We start from the raw sequence: 17,459 nt of genomic DNA, 5'->3' as shown, positions 1-17,459 counted from the left end.
TGAGAGAGAGAGAGCAAAGGGCTAACAGTTTAGCTACTCACCCAACATATAACTGATGAAAAATAAAATTTTATTCATAATATGAGACATGAGACATTTAAGATATTTGAGATCAAACTCATTGGCTTTATTTTGAACATTAACAATTTCCACTTGTGATTTATTTGCATGTAGAGATGTGAGACAGGATGTCTGTTACAAACAATATTTGTTTGTGGTAAAAATAATCATTACAGGACATTAGTGCATAATTTAAGCCCTAGAGAAATATAGAGAAACTTTTCTGTGTCAGGGAGCAGAAACTGTCTCAGGGTGTGTGGGGATTTCCCTGCTGCTAGACTGTGGCAGAAAATAAACCACTGGGTGTCACCATTGAAGTGTACAATGTTTCAGTATGAATATTTTATTAAATTATTATTTTTTGCAATGTTTTTTCAGTTGCTGCTAATTTGTTTTACTAGCCAACTAGTACCTAACTATGTAATTATTTGTATTTAATTATTTGTATTTCATTTTACTTAAAATAGATGGTAATGAGTAAAGATGACATATTTCAGTATTCATACTTGTATCTATTTTATTGTTATCTAGTCAAAAAATAGATAACAATAGTAGATGTGTGATTAAGATATCTGCTAAATATATATTTTTTAAATATTAAAGTATAATCACACACTAATCAATATGGTGTTAGATTTTCACTCATGAATGTGAGACAGAGTTTGCTTGTGACAGAAATGTTCAGAGGAATCTGACAATATAGTCTAATCTTTATAATTGAATTGAAATGCAGACTGCTTCATCTTCATTAGATATCAGTCAATATTTACCAAATACTATGTGCTATTAACTATTCTATATGATTGTTTGTACTTGCTATTAAATATTTAGTTTTTCATAACAGCAGCTTTTCAGTGTTACAACTGTATGATCAACATGGATTTGACTTGTCATAAATTAATACTGTTTTTTTGTTGTTGTTTGTTTTTTTTTAAAGAAGAAGCAGAAATGTAATGCCTCTCTAATAGCTACTGCTGGTGCCCATTAAAACAGTAAATGATTCGATACCTTGGTACAGTAGTTTACTAATTATTTAATTTGAAGACATGGAAATGAGACAATGCTGGATGTTACACGGTCCAGGTAATCTACAATATAAACTGTAACCAGTTCTGCACTAAAGCTGTGTAGCTTAAGACAAAACACTGTCAAATGTTGGCAAGAGGACCTTGACATAAAACCTGTTGGTTGGAAACTTCTTGGCCGTTAAGTTCACTAATTATTCCCAGCTCTCCGTGCATCCCAAAGGTATTCATTCCTGCTTGATTAGGTCTGCTCTGCCTCCAGACCGGAAATACTGTTTATATTCAGATTGTGTCTACGAAGATAATAGACACAATCTGAATCATGTAAACCCACCCGAAAGTCTACCGCCTAAAGTTTGACTGCCCCGGGACAGGAACTGTGTCCACCCTCTTCTCTCAAAGTATTGGTGGATTTAGCTGCTTCAAGCTTGCCACAGTTAGCTAGAATGAAGTCGGAAGTTGGTCAATTCGCCTTCAAAACAAAAGCAAATAGGTTTAGCGTGGAAAGGATATATCTTTGAGGTGGTTGGCTGTGTCTTACATTGAAAGTTTTGAACTGGCTGTGTTGTCGTTTTTTGTTGACCAACTTGACGCTTAACCGCAGGATCCTCGGCTTCAGGGAGCAAGATCAACTTTCCAATGTAATGATATAGAAGTGTCCCACACTGTCAGACACGAGTTTCGGAGTAGTAACCGCTCAGATCTTGTTTTCGTAAAGTTTATGGCGGATGGGATGAAAGCGCGACTCCAGCGACTCAACCTGTTCAACATCAAACAAGAACAGAAAGATGTAAGTTCAGTTTAAAAGCTGTGTCGGTGCGGTTTTGTGTAACGTTAACATTAGTTTGCGTGCCATGCTAAGTGGGCAGTTAGCTATCCTAGGTAACGTTAGTTAGCGAGCATGCACTTTAACGTTAGCAAAATTAGCGCGACATGTTGTTAGCCAAGTTCAACAAGTTATTTGCTGCCGTTAACGTTAGCTAACGTTAACTCGACGAAAAAAGTATTTAGCTGCCTAATAACGTGTTCTTTACCCATTCATGACGCAGAATGAGGTTTTCACCATTAATTATATTAACCTTTCTTTACTTAGCTAACTACTTGACATGCTTGTCTTTATGTCAAATGCGTCTGTCTTTTTGACAGTGAAAATAACATGTAAACCTGGACTAACGTTACTGCTCTTCTTCCTATGAAGTGGATGTGACGTCTGTGTGTTGAAGTAGTTGGTCAAGTACCATAACGTTACCATAACTGGTCAAGAAATTATGGGTGGAAAATGTCATCACTGAATGGTTTCTGGGTGTAAATATTGAAGGTCACTTAGGTTTCTACAGGGATGTGAGAGAGTTTGATTGTATCCTCGTGTACTTATAGCAGCTAAACAAAGTATGTTTACATTAGATAATGATGAATGTGTCTGTATTTCAAACTTCCCTTAAGGTTTTAAGATTTCATTTGGACTTGGTACTTTCATGCAGATATTGAAATATATGGCTGTGTATTTGATAGGAATTTTCGTACCACTCGTACTGTAAATAAGGTTTATTATTTTTATCTGTTGCAAACCATAGTGGTGTGTGTGGTGGGTTCTAGAACAGTACTTCACTGATATTTTTTATATTTTTTGCAGTAAATAAAATACTTATTTGATAAATTCATTAGTTGATCAGTAGAAAATGAATTTGTAATTATAAATGTGGCAAAAATATTAGTGGTTAGTTTCCCAAATGTGGATGTTTGCTGGTGGTCATCCATAACAGTAAATTGACCTGCCTTTTGGACTGTAAGTTGGGCAAACACATCATCCATCTTGGAATGTATGATGGACATTTTCCCACCATTGTTGTAGATTTTCTGACCAATTTAATCTCAATAATGAAACAAAGTTCGCACAGTCTCATTTGTATCAGAGAAACCTGTACAGTGTATCATTCTGGGGATCTCTTCCTTCTAGTTCACGTTGCTCAACAGGGTTTTTGAAGCAGTACATAATAATTCAGTAATAAAAAAGTGACTTTTTCCTTGACTGGATGGTGTTAAAGTTGCTGGTTCTGTGGAACAGTGGCTTACTGACTATCAGACCCTCTATAAAGCTGAGTACATGAAAATCCAGTGTACTAAGCTTTTGCAAACACAAGCCAAATGTAGGTGTATGTGAGTGAGCGAGCGTGTGAGTGAGTCATGATGATATCACCTCCAGAGCCATTGTACTCATGCCAGGACTTCACTCTTGGAACGGGAGGCAAGTCCTTTTTTTACGCCTTATTACTCACATACTCTGTCTCAAACTATCACTTAAGCTGTGTCTCTCTTATGGCTCTTTTCACACACAGCTCTGTCCTTAAGTGAGATCACCTTTTGGACTGCAAAATAGTGGGGAGAGTGGCCCTTTTTGCAGAACTTTGCTTTTTGGTGGTCTGATTATGTGATTATGATATAGTTTGTGACAAGTGTGCGATATGGCCTAAAGTAATATAACAATATTTCTGGGTATTTCTGCTGATAATGTAAATAATAAATCTTAACAATATGACAAAATTCTGAAAAATATTTTTGGTTTATAACTCACAAAAGCTTTTAAAACGCTCTTGCAGGACTTTTGTCTTTTTTATACTCTACCTGGTGCTTCTGCTTGAGGTGGTGAAATAAGTTTGTATGGCCTCCTTCTGTTATTACAGTCTTTCTGCATTTCTTACTTATTACCGTGGTTTGTTTACATTTGATTTTTTGATAACCAAACTACTTCCACATTACTGAAGTCGCTGCCCTTTTGGAACTAACTCCTCCTCCGAGGAGCCGGTAGCAATGTTACCTTTGCTTTCAGCCATGCTTGTTGTTGCAGTGTGCAACGGTTTGACGTCATTACGTGAACAAGTCGGAATATAGCCATTATCACAATATGAATTTTTTTAGCATGTTAAAAATTCTAACAATGTATCGTGAAAGATATATATTTTTTAATTTATTTATTTATTTGACAGGGACAATGCAAACAAACATAGTGTCAAAACAAAGCTTGTCACTGAAGTGCTGCATATAAAGTTTGTAGCTAATGCTAATTTTCAAATCCTGTCCCTGGTTGGTTTTATACACAATAGAATTTACATATTTCACTACTTCAATTTAAAATAATAATATAAACATGATATATAAACACACACATCATATACAACTCTTACCTACGTACAATAATTAAAAATCAGTACACTTTTGGTTTGTCTTTAACCAGTTTTTAAGCCTAGAAGTAAACATTTTAAAGTCAGGTACAGTCTTGATGTCAGATGGTAATGAGTTCCAGAGTTTAGAGCTCTTCACAGAGAAGGTCGTCTGTCCAAAGCTGGTCCTGCAGTATGGTATTTTACAGTCATGATTTGTGGAGCTCCTAGTGACTCGAATGCTGTTTTGTCTCTCAACAAATGAACTTAGTGGCTCAGGTGCTAAATGATTAATGCACTTGTGAATCAATTTAAGGAAGCAAAGATTGCTAAAGCTATCAAAATTCATTAAATTATATTTCTTAAGGATGGTACAGTGCTGATGGCGTATTGGTTTTTTCTCCATAATTTTTATTGCTCGGTTGTATAGAGAGCCTATGCGTTTGGTTGCAGTGGGTGCGGCTTGTGCCCATGCTGTCATGCAGTATGATATATGAGAAAAAATCATAGCATGCATGTACAGCAGGGCTGCCTGGTTTGGTATGTAGCTTCTGATTAGTTTGAAACAGTTGAGATTACTTTGTATTGTTTTTGAGATTTTCTTTATATGCTTGTCAAATTTAAGTTGAGGATCTAAAACTAATCCTAGATATTTAAATTCTGTAACTGAATTTCTTTATTTTGTAAATTAATATTAAATCTTTCTTTTAAATCAAGTTTTTTTTAATGGAAAAGCAAATGGAGACTGTTTTTGAGAGTTTTTAGAACTAACTGATTTTGAATGAGCCACTGTTACTGCATCATCCGCATAGAGCTGACAACTGGCACCTGAGCAGTACAGAGGTAAGTCATTTATAAAGAGACTAAACAGCAAAGGGCCAAGTATAGAGCCTTGCGGAATGCCCATTTTTATGTTTGAGAGCAGATATGTCTTGATCAACTTTAACACACTGTACTCTAGACTGGAGATAAGATGTAAACCACAACACTGCCTCATCTGAGAAATTAACCGTATTGAATGCCTTTAAGGTCGATAAATACAGCTCCCACCACATTGCCCTTGTCCAGGGACTTTTTCACATTTTCAATTAAACAGCAGTTTGCTATTTCAGTTGAATAACCTGGTCTAAACCCAAACTGGTGTGGATGGAGGAGCTGTCTGGCTTCTAAGTGGTCAATCAGTTGCGCTGTTACAACTTTTTCAATTATTTTAGATAAAACTGGTAAAATCGATATAGGGCGATAGTTGCTCATTGAGTCTTGGCTACCACTTTTGAACACAGGGATGATTATTCCTTTTTTCCATGCACTGGGAAATGTACTGGTTCTTATGGAAAGATTAACAAGATGGGTCAATGGTTTGACAAGAACATCTTTATACTTTTTAAGAAAACAGCTATTCATCCTAAAAATGTCATTAGATTTGGAATTTGAAAGTTTATTGATTATTTCTGCAACTTTTGTATCTGGCACCTCTTTAATATAAAAGGAATCTGTTGAGGTGACTCTCAATGAATGATTGAGAGAATCAACTGGCTGGAAATCTTTTGATAATTCTTCAGCTGATTGTATAAAATATGAATTGAATTCATCAGCCATAGTGGCACTATCGGTTATACTATTGCCATTGATGTTAAGTTCTGTAATCTTTTTGTGTTTATTTGATTTGTTAGTCAGATGCTTCCAAAGTGAATTATTGTTGCCTTTAGCACTGACAATTAGTTGAGTGTAATATGTGGCTTTTGCTTTCCGCAGCTCAAATACAACAAGAGATCAGTAATAAGTTTAGATCATAGAGATGTTTTCAAAGCTAAATCTCGCTTTTTCATGAGTTTTCGTATTTCATTATTTATCCAGGGCACCGTGGATTCTTTTTCATTGTTCTACATCTCATCTTACAACCCTGCTGTATGTCTAAAACAAATGTACTTTATTAAATGTCAGAAAGTGGTTGTTCAGTGTTTCCCAAAGCCCAAGATGACATCCTCAAATGTCTTGTTTTGTCCACAACCCATAGGAATTTAGTTTACTGTCGTAGAGGAGAAGTGAAACCAGAAGATATTTACATTGAAGAGCCTGGAATCAGATAATTTTTCTTAAAAAATTTACTCAAACGGATTAATTGATTTATCATAATAGTTAATAGTTGACAACTAATCGACTGTTCAGTTAAAGTGACTGAGGTTTAATGATTACCCAAACTGTCCAGGAGAGACTGTAGTGCTTGTATTTTAATGTCCCTTTTCCTTTCCTCCTGTACCCTGTTCTTGTAATCCCTTGGTCTCACATGGTTTCCCCTCCCTCTTCATGTGACACACTCCTTATGCTGTAGTCAAAACAAGACCGTAAAGTGGAGGCACCTTCCTGTCTTTATGTAACTGACAGTCAGTTGTCATTCTGTTTTTGTCGAGCAGTCTTTCACTTAGTTCATTCAAAGTTTTGCTTGCCTCCCCTGTCATTCTGTCAATCAGAGCTACGTCTAACATTTCCACCAGTTTTCTGAGGTGAGAACATTGCCCTTATCTATGATCCTCACTGACCTCATTTATTTCTAGCCAAGAGTTCATTCAGACTCAGCAGAGCACTTTGACAACAAGCCCCTACATTGTGTTCCTGTTATCACATTTGAATGAGTTTGTCAACTCTGTCTCGCTCGTCTTTGTGCTGTGAAGTAGATTCTTAATCCAACTAGAGTGATGTCAGCGTGTTGGACTCTTGTGGCTAACGTTTCAGCCACCCAGTGACAATTCTTGCTTTACAACTGTCTCCCACCCTTCAAAATGTTCCTTTTTCTCTCTTTTGTGCTTACTGTTAGTGATACTTCTCATCTGTCGTATTGCTCCTGGACTTTGAACGTCTGTGAGCTCTAGCTATGTTCCACAAGGCACAAGACCCAGGCATGTGACCATGGGAAGTACAGAAGAGGGGGACTTTTCGCTGGCTCGTCATCAGTGTTGTTGATTTTCTGGGGTGACTGGTGTGTCACTGCCGTTTCAGCAACATTTCTCTGTATCGTCTAATTTTTACCTCCAGACATCAGGCTTATATAAGTGATGTATCCATTTAGGCTAGTGTGGCAAATTACTTAGTTTTCTATGAAGTATTTGGAATAAAGTGGAGTATGTAAGTAACTTTACTCTTAACTGTAACTTTTGTTTCATTTATTCATTAATACAGGTTAGGGCTGCAGCTAACGATTATTTTCATTATCGACTAATCTGTCCACCATTTCCTCGACTAATGGATTAGTTGTTTGGTCCATCAATACAATGTCTGAAAAGGGTGAAAAAAAGTAAAGAAACCAGAAAATATTCACATTTAAGAAGCTGAATTCAGAGAATTTTTACATTAATCGATTATTAAAATAGTTGGCGATTAATTTATCAGTCAGTTGGAAACTAATTGATTAATCAACTAATTGTGGCAGCTCTAATACAGATAATTGAGTACAGTAAACTACATGCAAAGTTAGTTTTGAGCATAAAGTTGATTATTAAAAATGATTTATGTTGGGGTAGAGAATGGGAGTGGCACTGCTGTGTTTTGTCTTTCATCTTTGTTGGGCAAACTTGTCATGTCAGCCTATTGCTGTTTAGTGAATGTGGGCCACATCGCTGTACTGGAGTCCCTCAGCCTTGTAATAATATAATAATCAATTTTATTACTGTAGCACTTTTCAAAACATTGTTACAATGTGCTTTACAGAACCACACAGTCAAGATAAAAACAATATAAAACATAAAACCTGGTAAAATGCAACTGGGACAATAGATTTACTACGAAAAAAGCCTTCCTATAAAAGAGGAGTGATTTAAAAGAAGGTACTGAGTTAGCTAACCTACGCTCCTCAGGTATAGACTTCCACAGTTGAGTGGCTTGAACAGAAAATGTCCCGTTTCCTTTTGTAACGAGGCGGGCTGTGTGAACAATTAAAAGGGCTCTACCTGGCAGCGCCTGGGTTCATAGGGCATAAGTAAAACTATAATGTTAGTAGCAGCAAGGCCTTGTGCGGCTTTAAAAGTAATTAATTAAAGTTTAAAATCAGTTCCACGCTTAACAGGTAGCCAGTGTAACACTGTAAGAGGGAAACTAGATAGTTTAGAAAGTCTAGAAAGAAAGAAAGAAATCAGATGTAGCCAAAGTTATAGGGATGTAGACAAATCTATAGAATCCATTTGTGCATTTGTTTTACTAATAATTTTGTCCCAACAGTCCCTGTAACTGACCATGCCCTTCATATGATATCCTCACATTTGACTTTTGACAAACACAGAAAGGTTAATTTTGTTTACTGCACTGAATTTCAGCTTCTCTTTTACTGGTGGTAATTGTGTAACTTCCTTCTTTTCAAGGTCAGTACTACAGTAGTTCTATTTAATTCTGGCTTGGTAAGAGACACTATGCTTTTTCAATGCTGTTCCTCTGTAAGACGCCAAGTCTGTGGGTCACAGCCAGAGGCTGTGTCCAACTGCCTTCCTGTCTGAGATCAGCCTCATGTAAATGTTTCACTGAACAAGATATTGTGTGTCTACAGCTAAGGCTGCCCTCTGAGGAGCAAAGCCTCTTTCCACTCCCCTTCAGTCCTTCCAGTCCACATCTCCAAATCAGATGTTTTAGCCTCGTGTAAGCAGTCTAAAAAAGGAAAAAGTACTGGAATAAGAAATCCCACAACGGATGACATATGATGATGACTTACAAAGAAACATGTCTGTTTGCATTCATCATGGTTGGAGAGATCCACAGCATGCTGTTAGTGACCACAGCCATCATGATTCCTTCATATTGCTTGTTTTATCTGACCAACTGTCCAAATTAGGAGTGCAACTTAAAATTATTTTCATTGTTGATGAGTCTGTCAGTCATTTTCTCAATTAATCTATTAGTTGTCTGGTCTATGAAATGTCAGAAAATGGTGAAAGATCAGTGTTACTCAAAGACCAAGTTCATGTCCTCAAATATTTAGTGCCCTTCCCAAAGATATTCAGTTTACTGTCTTTGAGGAGGGAAGAAACCAAAATACATTCATATTTAAGAATCAAAATAGTTAAAGATTAAGTTAATAGCTGATAACTAATCGATTAATTGTTGTAGCTCTAGTCCCAAATAAAGTCAAAGCAGTGAATTCTCATATTCAACAGGCTGGAACCAGCAAATGTTGCTATTTCTGCTTGGAAAGTAACCCACATTATAATCAATTATTAATCAATTAGTAAATTATAAATTTTCTGTTGATTAATTAATAACAACTAAATTGATAAATCATTTCAGCTCTACTCTCCTTTCAGTCTAACCTTTCCCAAATTGGAAACCACAAGAAAATACAATTTAACAATCTGATATTTTGTGTGGGGGACTGGCAAGTTTGTGATGTGGATACTGACAGGGATTTCAACTGAACATGTATTTGGAAAGGGAGTGACTGAATGAGAAAGCTGTGGACACTATAACATCATCATGCTGAGCGGTTACGGAGCCGTTATCAGCCAAACAAAGCAGTGGGAGTGAAGCTGGAATAGGTGGGCTGAAATGAGAAAGGGCCAGACCAGTAAAATTAAGAAAACACATCCTCACCCTCCCTCCAAGAGAGGAGTGAGAGGAGAGGCACATGCAAGGATTAAATGGATGTGCTGGTTAAAGTGTTTTTAGAGGATCATGCCTTGGAAGGAGAAGATGGACGGTGGGGTAAGCACAACAGAGAGACGTCTGTTGTTAGTGGACAGAGAGCAGACTCCACTCTCATGCCAGGATGATTAAAAGCAAGCAGACACTAGAAGGTTAGAGGGCGGGAAACCTGGTGTCTGGATTAGAGATGCACCGATTGCAGGTTTTAAAAGGTCTGACCTGCCGATTCTAGTTTTCTATTTTTCTAAGAACTGTAATTGACAGCATATGCAAACATTTTTGTAACTTTTCTTTATTGGAAAAATTCTTTCTTTCTGTCTTTATTTGGATACCTGTTAGCACCAGCATAAGCACTGGATGTTGTTAATAAAACACTGACTGTATTTTCTCCACAACTGCAGCAGGTTACAAGAGCTTTTCTCACTCAAACACACAGTAAAATTAAAAACGCTCCAGGTTAGGCTGCTGGACTGAGCTTTTCTGTACACATAAAATCCAATGTAAAATAAATTTCAGTATTAAGTAGGCCTATGTTAGTCATATGGCGTAAGACTTCACTGTTTTCCACAGAATGAGGAGGCACATTATATATTTTTTTATTTGACAATATTTGAAATAATACATTACCCTATTTCTGGTAGATTATTTCTTATCTCACCATTTTCATTATACTTAATTCTCTACCTTATTTAGTATTCTTCTGCAGGTGTAAATTGAGCATTGTGTCTTCTTAACTCATGGTGAAGAACAACATGTTTTAGTCTGTGTGTGTGTGTGTGTGTGTGTGTGTGTGTGTTTGGGTGTGTGGCTGTGACAAAAGCCGGTTACTGCCTGTGCCGTTGTGCGCATGACGTGAAACGCAGTGCAGCATGTGTGTAACGTTAAATGTGCCCGGCAGAAAATCGGATATTTGACGCTGCTTGGCCTGGTCACTTGTCATGGCTGATTAAGCTGAAAACCAGACTGTCACCGTCCCCAGCCAATTGATTGGTGCATCTCTAGTCTGGATGCTGATGATGTTGGGAGAGGGGAGTAGAAACAGTGAGTGGGTAAATGAAGCACTGATTAAACAGATAGTAGGAGGAGGTGGTCAAGAAGATGGAGATTGTAAGGTCTAAAACATTTTGAATGAAAAGAAGGGAACAATAAGACTTAATAGAAAGAAACGTTGCATTTCTGCTCCATTAAGTAGGTTTGGGCAACACAATGAACACATCGGGAATTAATCATGGGCTAAATCTTTCATTGGTGGATATCTTGATTCAGTAAACTGTAGTTTTGGGTATGTTGTCAGTAAATAGGACAAAGACATCTGCTATCAGTGATAGCCCAAAATTTTTTACATGAGTGACAAATTTGGCCCGATGTAGAGAGTTAGGTGCTATGATGCACCTGTGCTTTTTGTTGCAGAGCATGATGTTTTGATTTTTCAAATATAGCCATGCTAGTGAACATCTTCATTCAGATCCTCGGAACACAATGTCGATGTTTATGTCCTATGTATGTAACCATTATTGAAAAGTAGGGCTGAACGATTTGAAGAAAAAGACATTGCGATTATTGTGGACAATACTGCGATTGTGATATAATGGAACAAATGGTACTATGGGTGTACTTGCTTGATTATCAAAGAAAATGCACAAAATACTGACATTTTGAAATGTGTATTTCTCAGCTCGAACAAAGTTAAACGAAAATAAGAAGAAATACTTTTTTTTTAAAATCCAGTTACAGTTGTTTCATTTCTGTGGGGTCTTTTTATTCATTAAAACCTTGTGGAAGAAAAATGCTCTACATTGGTCTCTAATTTGTTAATTCTAAGTACTGACTTGTCAATAATCATATTGTTCAACATTGGAAAGTCCCCATCCAGGCTGTAATTGGTCGGTTGACGAAAAGTGACACTGACAAGCACGTCGGCTTTATGAAAAGTTGAACATGTTGAACAAGAAAGGGCACCGACACAGCTAATGTTAGATAGCCAGCGAGCCAAACCCAAACCTTCCTTATCTTCTCCCTGTTTTGTTATGTCTTACCGCTTCAGCTGCCACCGTCGCCTCTATTTCTGTCTCAGAGTGACTGGCGCACCGGTGCTTTTTTCTCTGTGTTCTGGTGGCTAGTCCGACTATGTTTTGAAGGATTAGCGACGGGGCGGGGAGGGTAGGTTGTCTGAGTTACTTGCACACTGCTCATAAATAATTTTTCTGGTTCGTACGTATCTGTTTTTAGGGGCACATGCAAGAGCCCAGTGTGGGCGGGGATAGTAAGCAGACTGCAGTGCACACAGAGACAAGAGTGTCGCATACACTGAACACTTTTTTTGTTCAATTGAATAGCACCCTTTTTACAGTTATGTAATCACACAAGATGATAACGCAATTGCTAAACCGATACGGAGATGCTGTATTGAACTGATGTAGTGTACACCCTCAATGTAGGTATGTAGGAGTGCTGCGTGAAACTGCCTGACATCATCTACAACGCGATAACCCTGTTCACTTTTTTGGCAGCTGGTATAAAACACACACGCACACACACAGTAGCTGCAGCCTTTATTCGGGATATTGTTACAGGACTAGCAAACAAGGGAAATGTCTCTACCCTTGTTTGGGAGTATTTGGGTTTAGTCCTGATAAAGGTGAGCCAGCCAACCTTGATGAAGCTGTGTGCACATTATCTCCGTCCGAAGAAGGGCGCTTATTTCCTATCCATTATTTTATGGGCTATACGTATTTAAACCCAGCAAGACTTGCATAAGTAGCCTATCTGCATATTAGACACACAGAATAGTAGGCTAGACAATGGCATACATGCTACAATGACTTCTATAACCGGCAGCTCATCTACTTTTTTTTTTTTTTTTTTCCAAAAATACCATCATATACCAGATAAATGGTGAAATGTTAGGAACGTAAAAAGTAATACTGCCCAATCCTAACTGAGGCAAAATAAAAGGGCCTGGAACAGTTCGATTTTTAAAGCATTTATTGATACACAAACTTACACAGGCACACTTTACACACATGGAGCTGGTACATGGTGTAACAGCACGTCTGCATTATCAGTCAGAGAACATATTCATTGGCTGCGTGTGTCAATAAACTGCTAAAATGCCCTGAGATAAAAATGTCTGTGGTTCAGATTCATGTTGGAACTGAGCACACCTGAAGTGGACTTCTACAAGATTTCTCTTTTCCCTTATTTTTGTTCCTTTTTCTGTGTTGGCCCTATCTGTTACTCTTTTCCATTCTGTTGACAGTGAAGAGATCCAATGCTTATCTCTTTGTGGGAGTTTGAATCAATTTTTTATGTACTGAGTCTCAACAGTAGCACCAGCTATGCGACATATCCATCTGGATAAGAAGGAGTTCTTGGTTTAATGTTTTGTTTTTTTCGTCCCCTCTTGTCAGTCATTATACAACAAGCTACAACAAGTTTCTCAGTTGTTGCTCATTATCCACAGAACAGCATTCCATGTCACTAATTACTTCAGGAACATGTTGCAAAATAGCTTTTAAATCCAATCCTAGAAAGTATTAAAAGAGTGCATACTTTTGTTAAGATGCCCATCCTTTAAATTTGCTATTTTATTAATTAAATGTTGATTTGAAAAAATAAATTGCAATTGCTGTCTAAAACAATCATGAGATTCATGAGCCAGATTTTGATGAAGTGATTGAGAAACCTCCCCAAATTATTTAGAAAATAAAAGAAATCATATCATCCTGTGAATTATGGCATTTTTTTTGATTACACGTTCAGATGTTTTAACGTTTCCCATCAAAAGCCTGGCCTCGCACTCAAACAGCCGCTTTTTGCTCTGCTTCTGTGTGTGCTTGATGCTCAGATATGTTTTGTTTGTGCAATAACCCTGTTAAAAGCCCCCAACAGACAGAACGCTAACCAGGCGTTAACCAATGATATGATCCCCGCCTCGTTGCAGACGTGCTCGCTTTACTTCTTAGAGCTTCCCGTACTCAAAGAGGAACCATCCATACCGCCCGGCTGTTTGAGTGCGAGGGCAGGATTTTGAGGGAAAGCATTACATCATCTGAACGTGATATTAATAAATGATGCTCTCGAACTGAAAAACAGCACTATTGAATAAAGTGAGGAAAATAATCCCATGGTGAATAAGATTTTGAGATATCCTGCTAACTAAAACACAGACAAAATCACAGACACAAAATCACAGACCAAAATGTTAACCTCCTTGGTGGTGATTCTGTAAAGCAGGAAGAATTCATAAAGTGTATGCAGTTTGGCACGTCACCCAGGAATGTACTACTGAGTTAAACCTTTAACTGCTATAGTGGTGAAAGAAGTATTTACATCTTTTACTTAAATCCACAGTGCCGAACTTCCCCAATCTGACAGTGAGAGTAATTACACAACACAGTCAACACGTGCTTATGACGTATAGGCTCTGTTGAGTTGCTGCCTTGCCTTCAGCTCTTCAGCTTTCAATTTAAAAACTCCAGTATACTGCAAATACAGAGAGATTTACCTGGTGGTGATAGGCTTAATCAGCATTGCGTGAACTTGTTTGTCGAGGGCTTGAATGTAACGGAAGCTTTAAGTAATTGTAGCAATACCACACTAGGGGTGGGCGATCTGGCTCTAAAATAATACCCCTATAATTAAGGGTATTTCAGTGATAATAATATGACAAAATATTGAAAAATATTTTTGGTTTATCCTTGTACTCAACCTTGTGCTTCTGCTTGAAGTGATGAAATAAGTTTGTATTGCTTCCTTTTTCCGTTGTTTGTTCATCTGATCTTTTGTAACGAACCCAATTCCACACTTCAGAAGTCACTCCCCCTTTTGGAACTAACTCCGCCCCCGTGGAGCCAGTTGCGATGTTACCTTTATTATATTAGTGTTTGCGTGCTTGCTCATATTAAAAGCATACTATGACACTTGCCGGCACTGAGCCATTTTAACGTGATTTATTACACCTGTGCTTTCCCTGCTACAGTAAGTCAAAATGGCTGTGAAAAAGATCAAATATGTTGCAACCCCACAAAATTACCATAATTACAGCCATAGCTCTGCCCAACTTCAACCTGAGCAGACATCCAATCAGTTTTAAATCGCCCACAGTGAATTTTTAAAAATAGACTAGAATATGGCGTCACACACCCAACACTCAGTTCAGGGAATATCTAAGGTAGAGGCACAGTCTGTCCTGAGTGACAGCCAGACTACGGAAGGTATCTCCGGTGTTGTCGGAAAATCACTAAAAGGCGTTCATATGGTTTCATTTTCATTGGCCAACTTTAGTATTGAAACTCAAAATGAGTATTTTCTGTTTGCTTTCTGAGGTTAGAATCTTGTAGAGATTTCGCACTGAGATAAGGATCTAACCCTAAATACATGGTTGTTAGTGAGTGTAAGGTTGGGTGATTGTCATGTAGTGAAAGACATAAGTCCTTTGTGCATGCAAGTAATATTTTTGTGTAGATATATTGAACACATTATTTACATTAATTGATATCATGCCTAATGGTATTCCTTCATGCAATGCTTCTTTCTGCTTCTATCTTACAAATACATAGCTGCAGCTCGGCAAACGACAGCCTGCTTATCAACAGATGTCTAAACAATCGGCGTAACGCGACAACGTTGAGTGGACCTTCCCACCACCACCGCACGTAGCTGTAGAAGTTTCGATTATTCGCAGTTCATTACTATCAAAGCTTCGAAGCTCAAACAATGACATTCGGGCCACCCCTACCTGCTACAGTGCTAGGCAGTGAAAAACATTTATCAGAGTTCATTAGTGGTAGCTACTTCAGACGCTGACTACCATGATGGATTACCAGTTGATGAAAAAAAAAATTATAGCAAAGATAGCGAGTGAATGCCAATAAGCAGATACTTTTCACGGTGGCCACCCGTGCCTTGAATCATCAGATTTTTAGATTCAATAAACATGTAAGCAGCATTTTAATGTTTTAGCTTTGGTAAAGGTGGAGATAACTACTTAATATACTGTTGGGTAGTTTAATTTTTAGGAATGTATCATATGATGCTCATATGTTTTTTATGTGACATCTCAGTCTGCAAAGTTTATACATACACAAATATAGCTGTCAGGTAAATCTAGTGGAAGAAAAAGTATGATTTTTCCCTCTGAATTGTAGTGAAGCACAAGTACTGTCTGTATGTCAAGGGTCAAATCCATTCTTTACACTTAGGGAAGTTAGCAGATGCATTTATCCAGAGCAGCTTCCAGTTAAGATGGAACAAAGAATCAAGTGTGAGACAGGTATTGCTTGGATAAAAGAACATGAGTGAGCACGCCTCATACCGATGCAAGACACAGCAGAACCCGGCTGGAAGTGTGTGTCTGTGTGTGAGACGGCAGATTTTCTTGCTGCCCAGGCATCTCACATTAATGACATCAGTGACGTGACTCAACCACTGCTTCTGCTTTGCTTTTACATTTCCTCCTTTTTTTTCCCTTGGTTGGGTACACTGCCGATATGGTGTAGCAAACCGGGCCCACAATAGAAGCCATGTGGTTATTGGCAGCCAAAGGTTATAGTCTGACTTGTATGTTGTTTTTGTAGCATAACATCTTTTGTCCAGTGTTTGTTTAAAAAAATAAATAAATAAAAGCAAGGAAGTCAAGCTCAGAATCCTGTCAAACGGCAGAACTGTTTCTCTCAGATGACCCAAGGCTCTGATCCTCCTGCCTAAGCAAAACTGGCGCTTACCATGCAAGGGCTGACAAAATATTACACTATTTAGCAAAATGATCTCAATATGCTAGTTGCACAATGCAAACTTCCCCGTTAGACTTAGCCTGGGTTCTTTTTTCTGTGTGTGTGTGTTTGTTGCTGTTGTGTATTTATATAGAGGAAGTTATTGGGAAATGTTGGTGAATTTGTGAAGTGATTAAAGTAGAAAATATATAAAACATTTAAAGACACATGTAGGCTGTAAGAAAATGTTGGCTTGCTTCTGTCCTTTCTGTAGGAACCACTGGTCACTCACTCAGCTTAAGGCTGCAGTCTACCTCACTGCATTGAGTCAGTTGTTTTGCTAAGAAGATCTGGGAGTTTTCTCTGTATGTCGGCTTTTAGTTGCAATGTTGATGTTGCAACTGTTGCGAATTATCAGCACAAGGCTACGGCACAGTGTCCCTGCTGTAGAGAAGAAAGATCACCAAGCGAAACACAGGTCATCAGTGTGCCGACAGATTAGAGTGACATGTGTAATTGGCTCTTTGGAAACCAAAAGGAACTTGTGGTGAAATTAGATCCCACAATTGCAGGTTTTTACTGTGTTGCTGGTCATTTTATTTTAAATGACTATGGTAGCTGATACATGCTGGATATCACTTTTTTTTTTTTTTTTTTTATACTCTTGCGTTTTAGTGGTTTAAAGATATTTTGAATATGCCCCCTGTACCACCCTATCCATACTACACACCTCTGTGAGGCTAGGAGGCTCAGCTTGATAGATAATGAGCAGCCTGTAGTTCAAACTGAGAGGAAAGCCTCACACACAGCACACTTTTTCTGCTTAAATCGCACACTTTTTGCGGTTATGTAATCGCACATAATGACAATGCGATTAGATT

The 17,459-nt window shown here is 37.9% G+C and overlaps 1 protein-coding gene across 3 annotated transcripts in view; it reads left to right on the top strand.

The window, feature by feature from the left end:
- tbc1d1 (TBC1 (tre-2/USP6, BUB2, cdc16) domain family, member 1) overlaps positions 1 to 17,459 on the top strand; it is a 59,414-nt gene that overhangs the window by 3,771 nt on the left and 38,184 nt on the right. The window contains exon 1 of one of the 3 annotated variants that reach the window (XM_038713497.1): positions 1,707 to 1,875. The exons of the other annotated variants lie outside the window; for them this stretch is intronic. Within the exon in view, the coding sequence (XP_038569425.1) occupies positions 1,807 to 1,875 (69 nt within the window). The 5' untranslated portion in view covers positions 1,707 to 1,806. Of the gene's footprint in view, positions 1 to 1,706; positions 1,876 to 17,459 lie in introns of those variants that run through there. 3 annotated transcript variants of the gene reach the window in all.

The sequence above is a fragment of the Micropterus salmoides genome, unplaced genomic scaffold (assembly GCF_014851395.1).
Source record: "Micropterus salmoides isolate LMB-PRFRI ecotype aquatic unplaced genomic scaffold, ASM1485139v1 Ms_hic_scaffold_12, whole genome shotgun sequence".
Classification (NCBI taxonomy): domain Eukaryota; kingdom Metazoa; phylum Chordata; class Actinopteri; order Centrarchiformes; family Centrarchidae; genus Micropterus; species Micropterus salmoides.
Note: the sequence above shows the minus strand (reverse complement) of the source record. Positions and strands in the feature narration are given on the sequence as shown.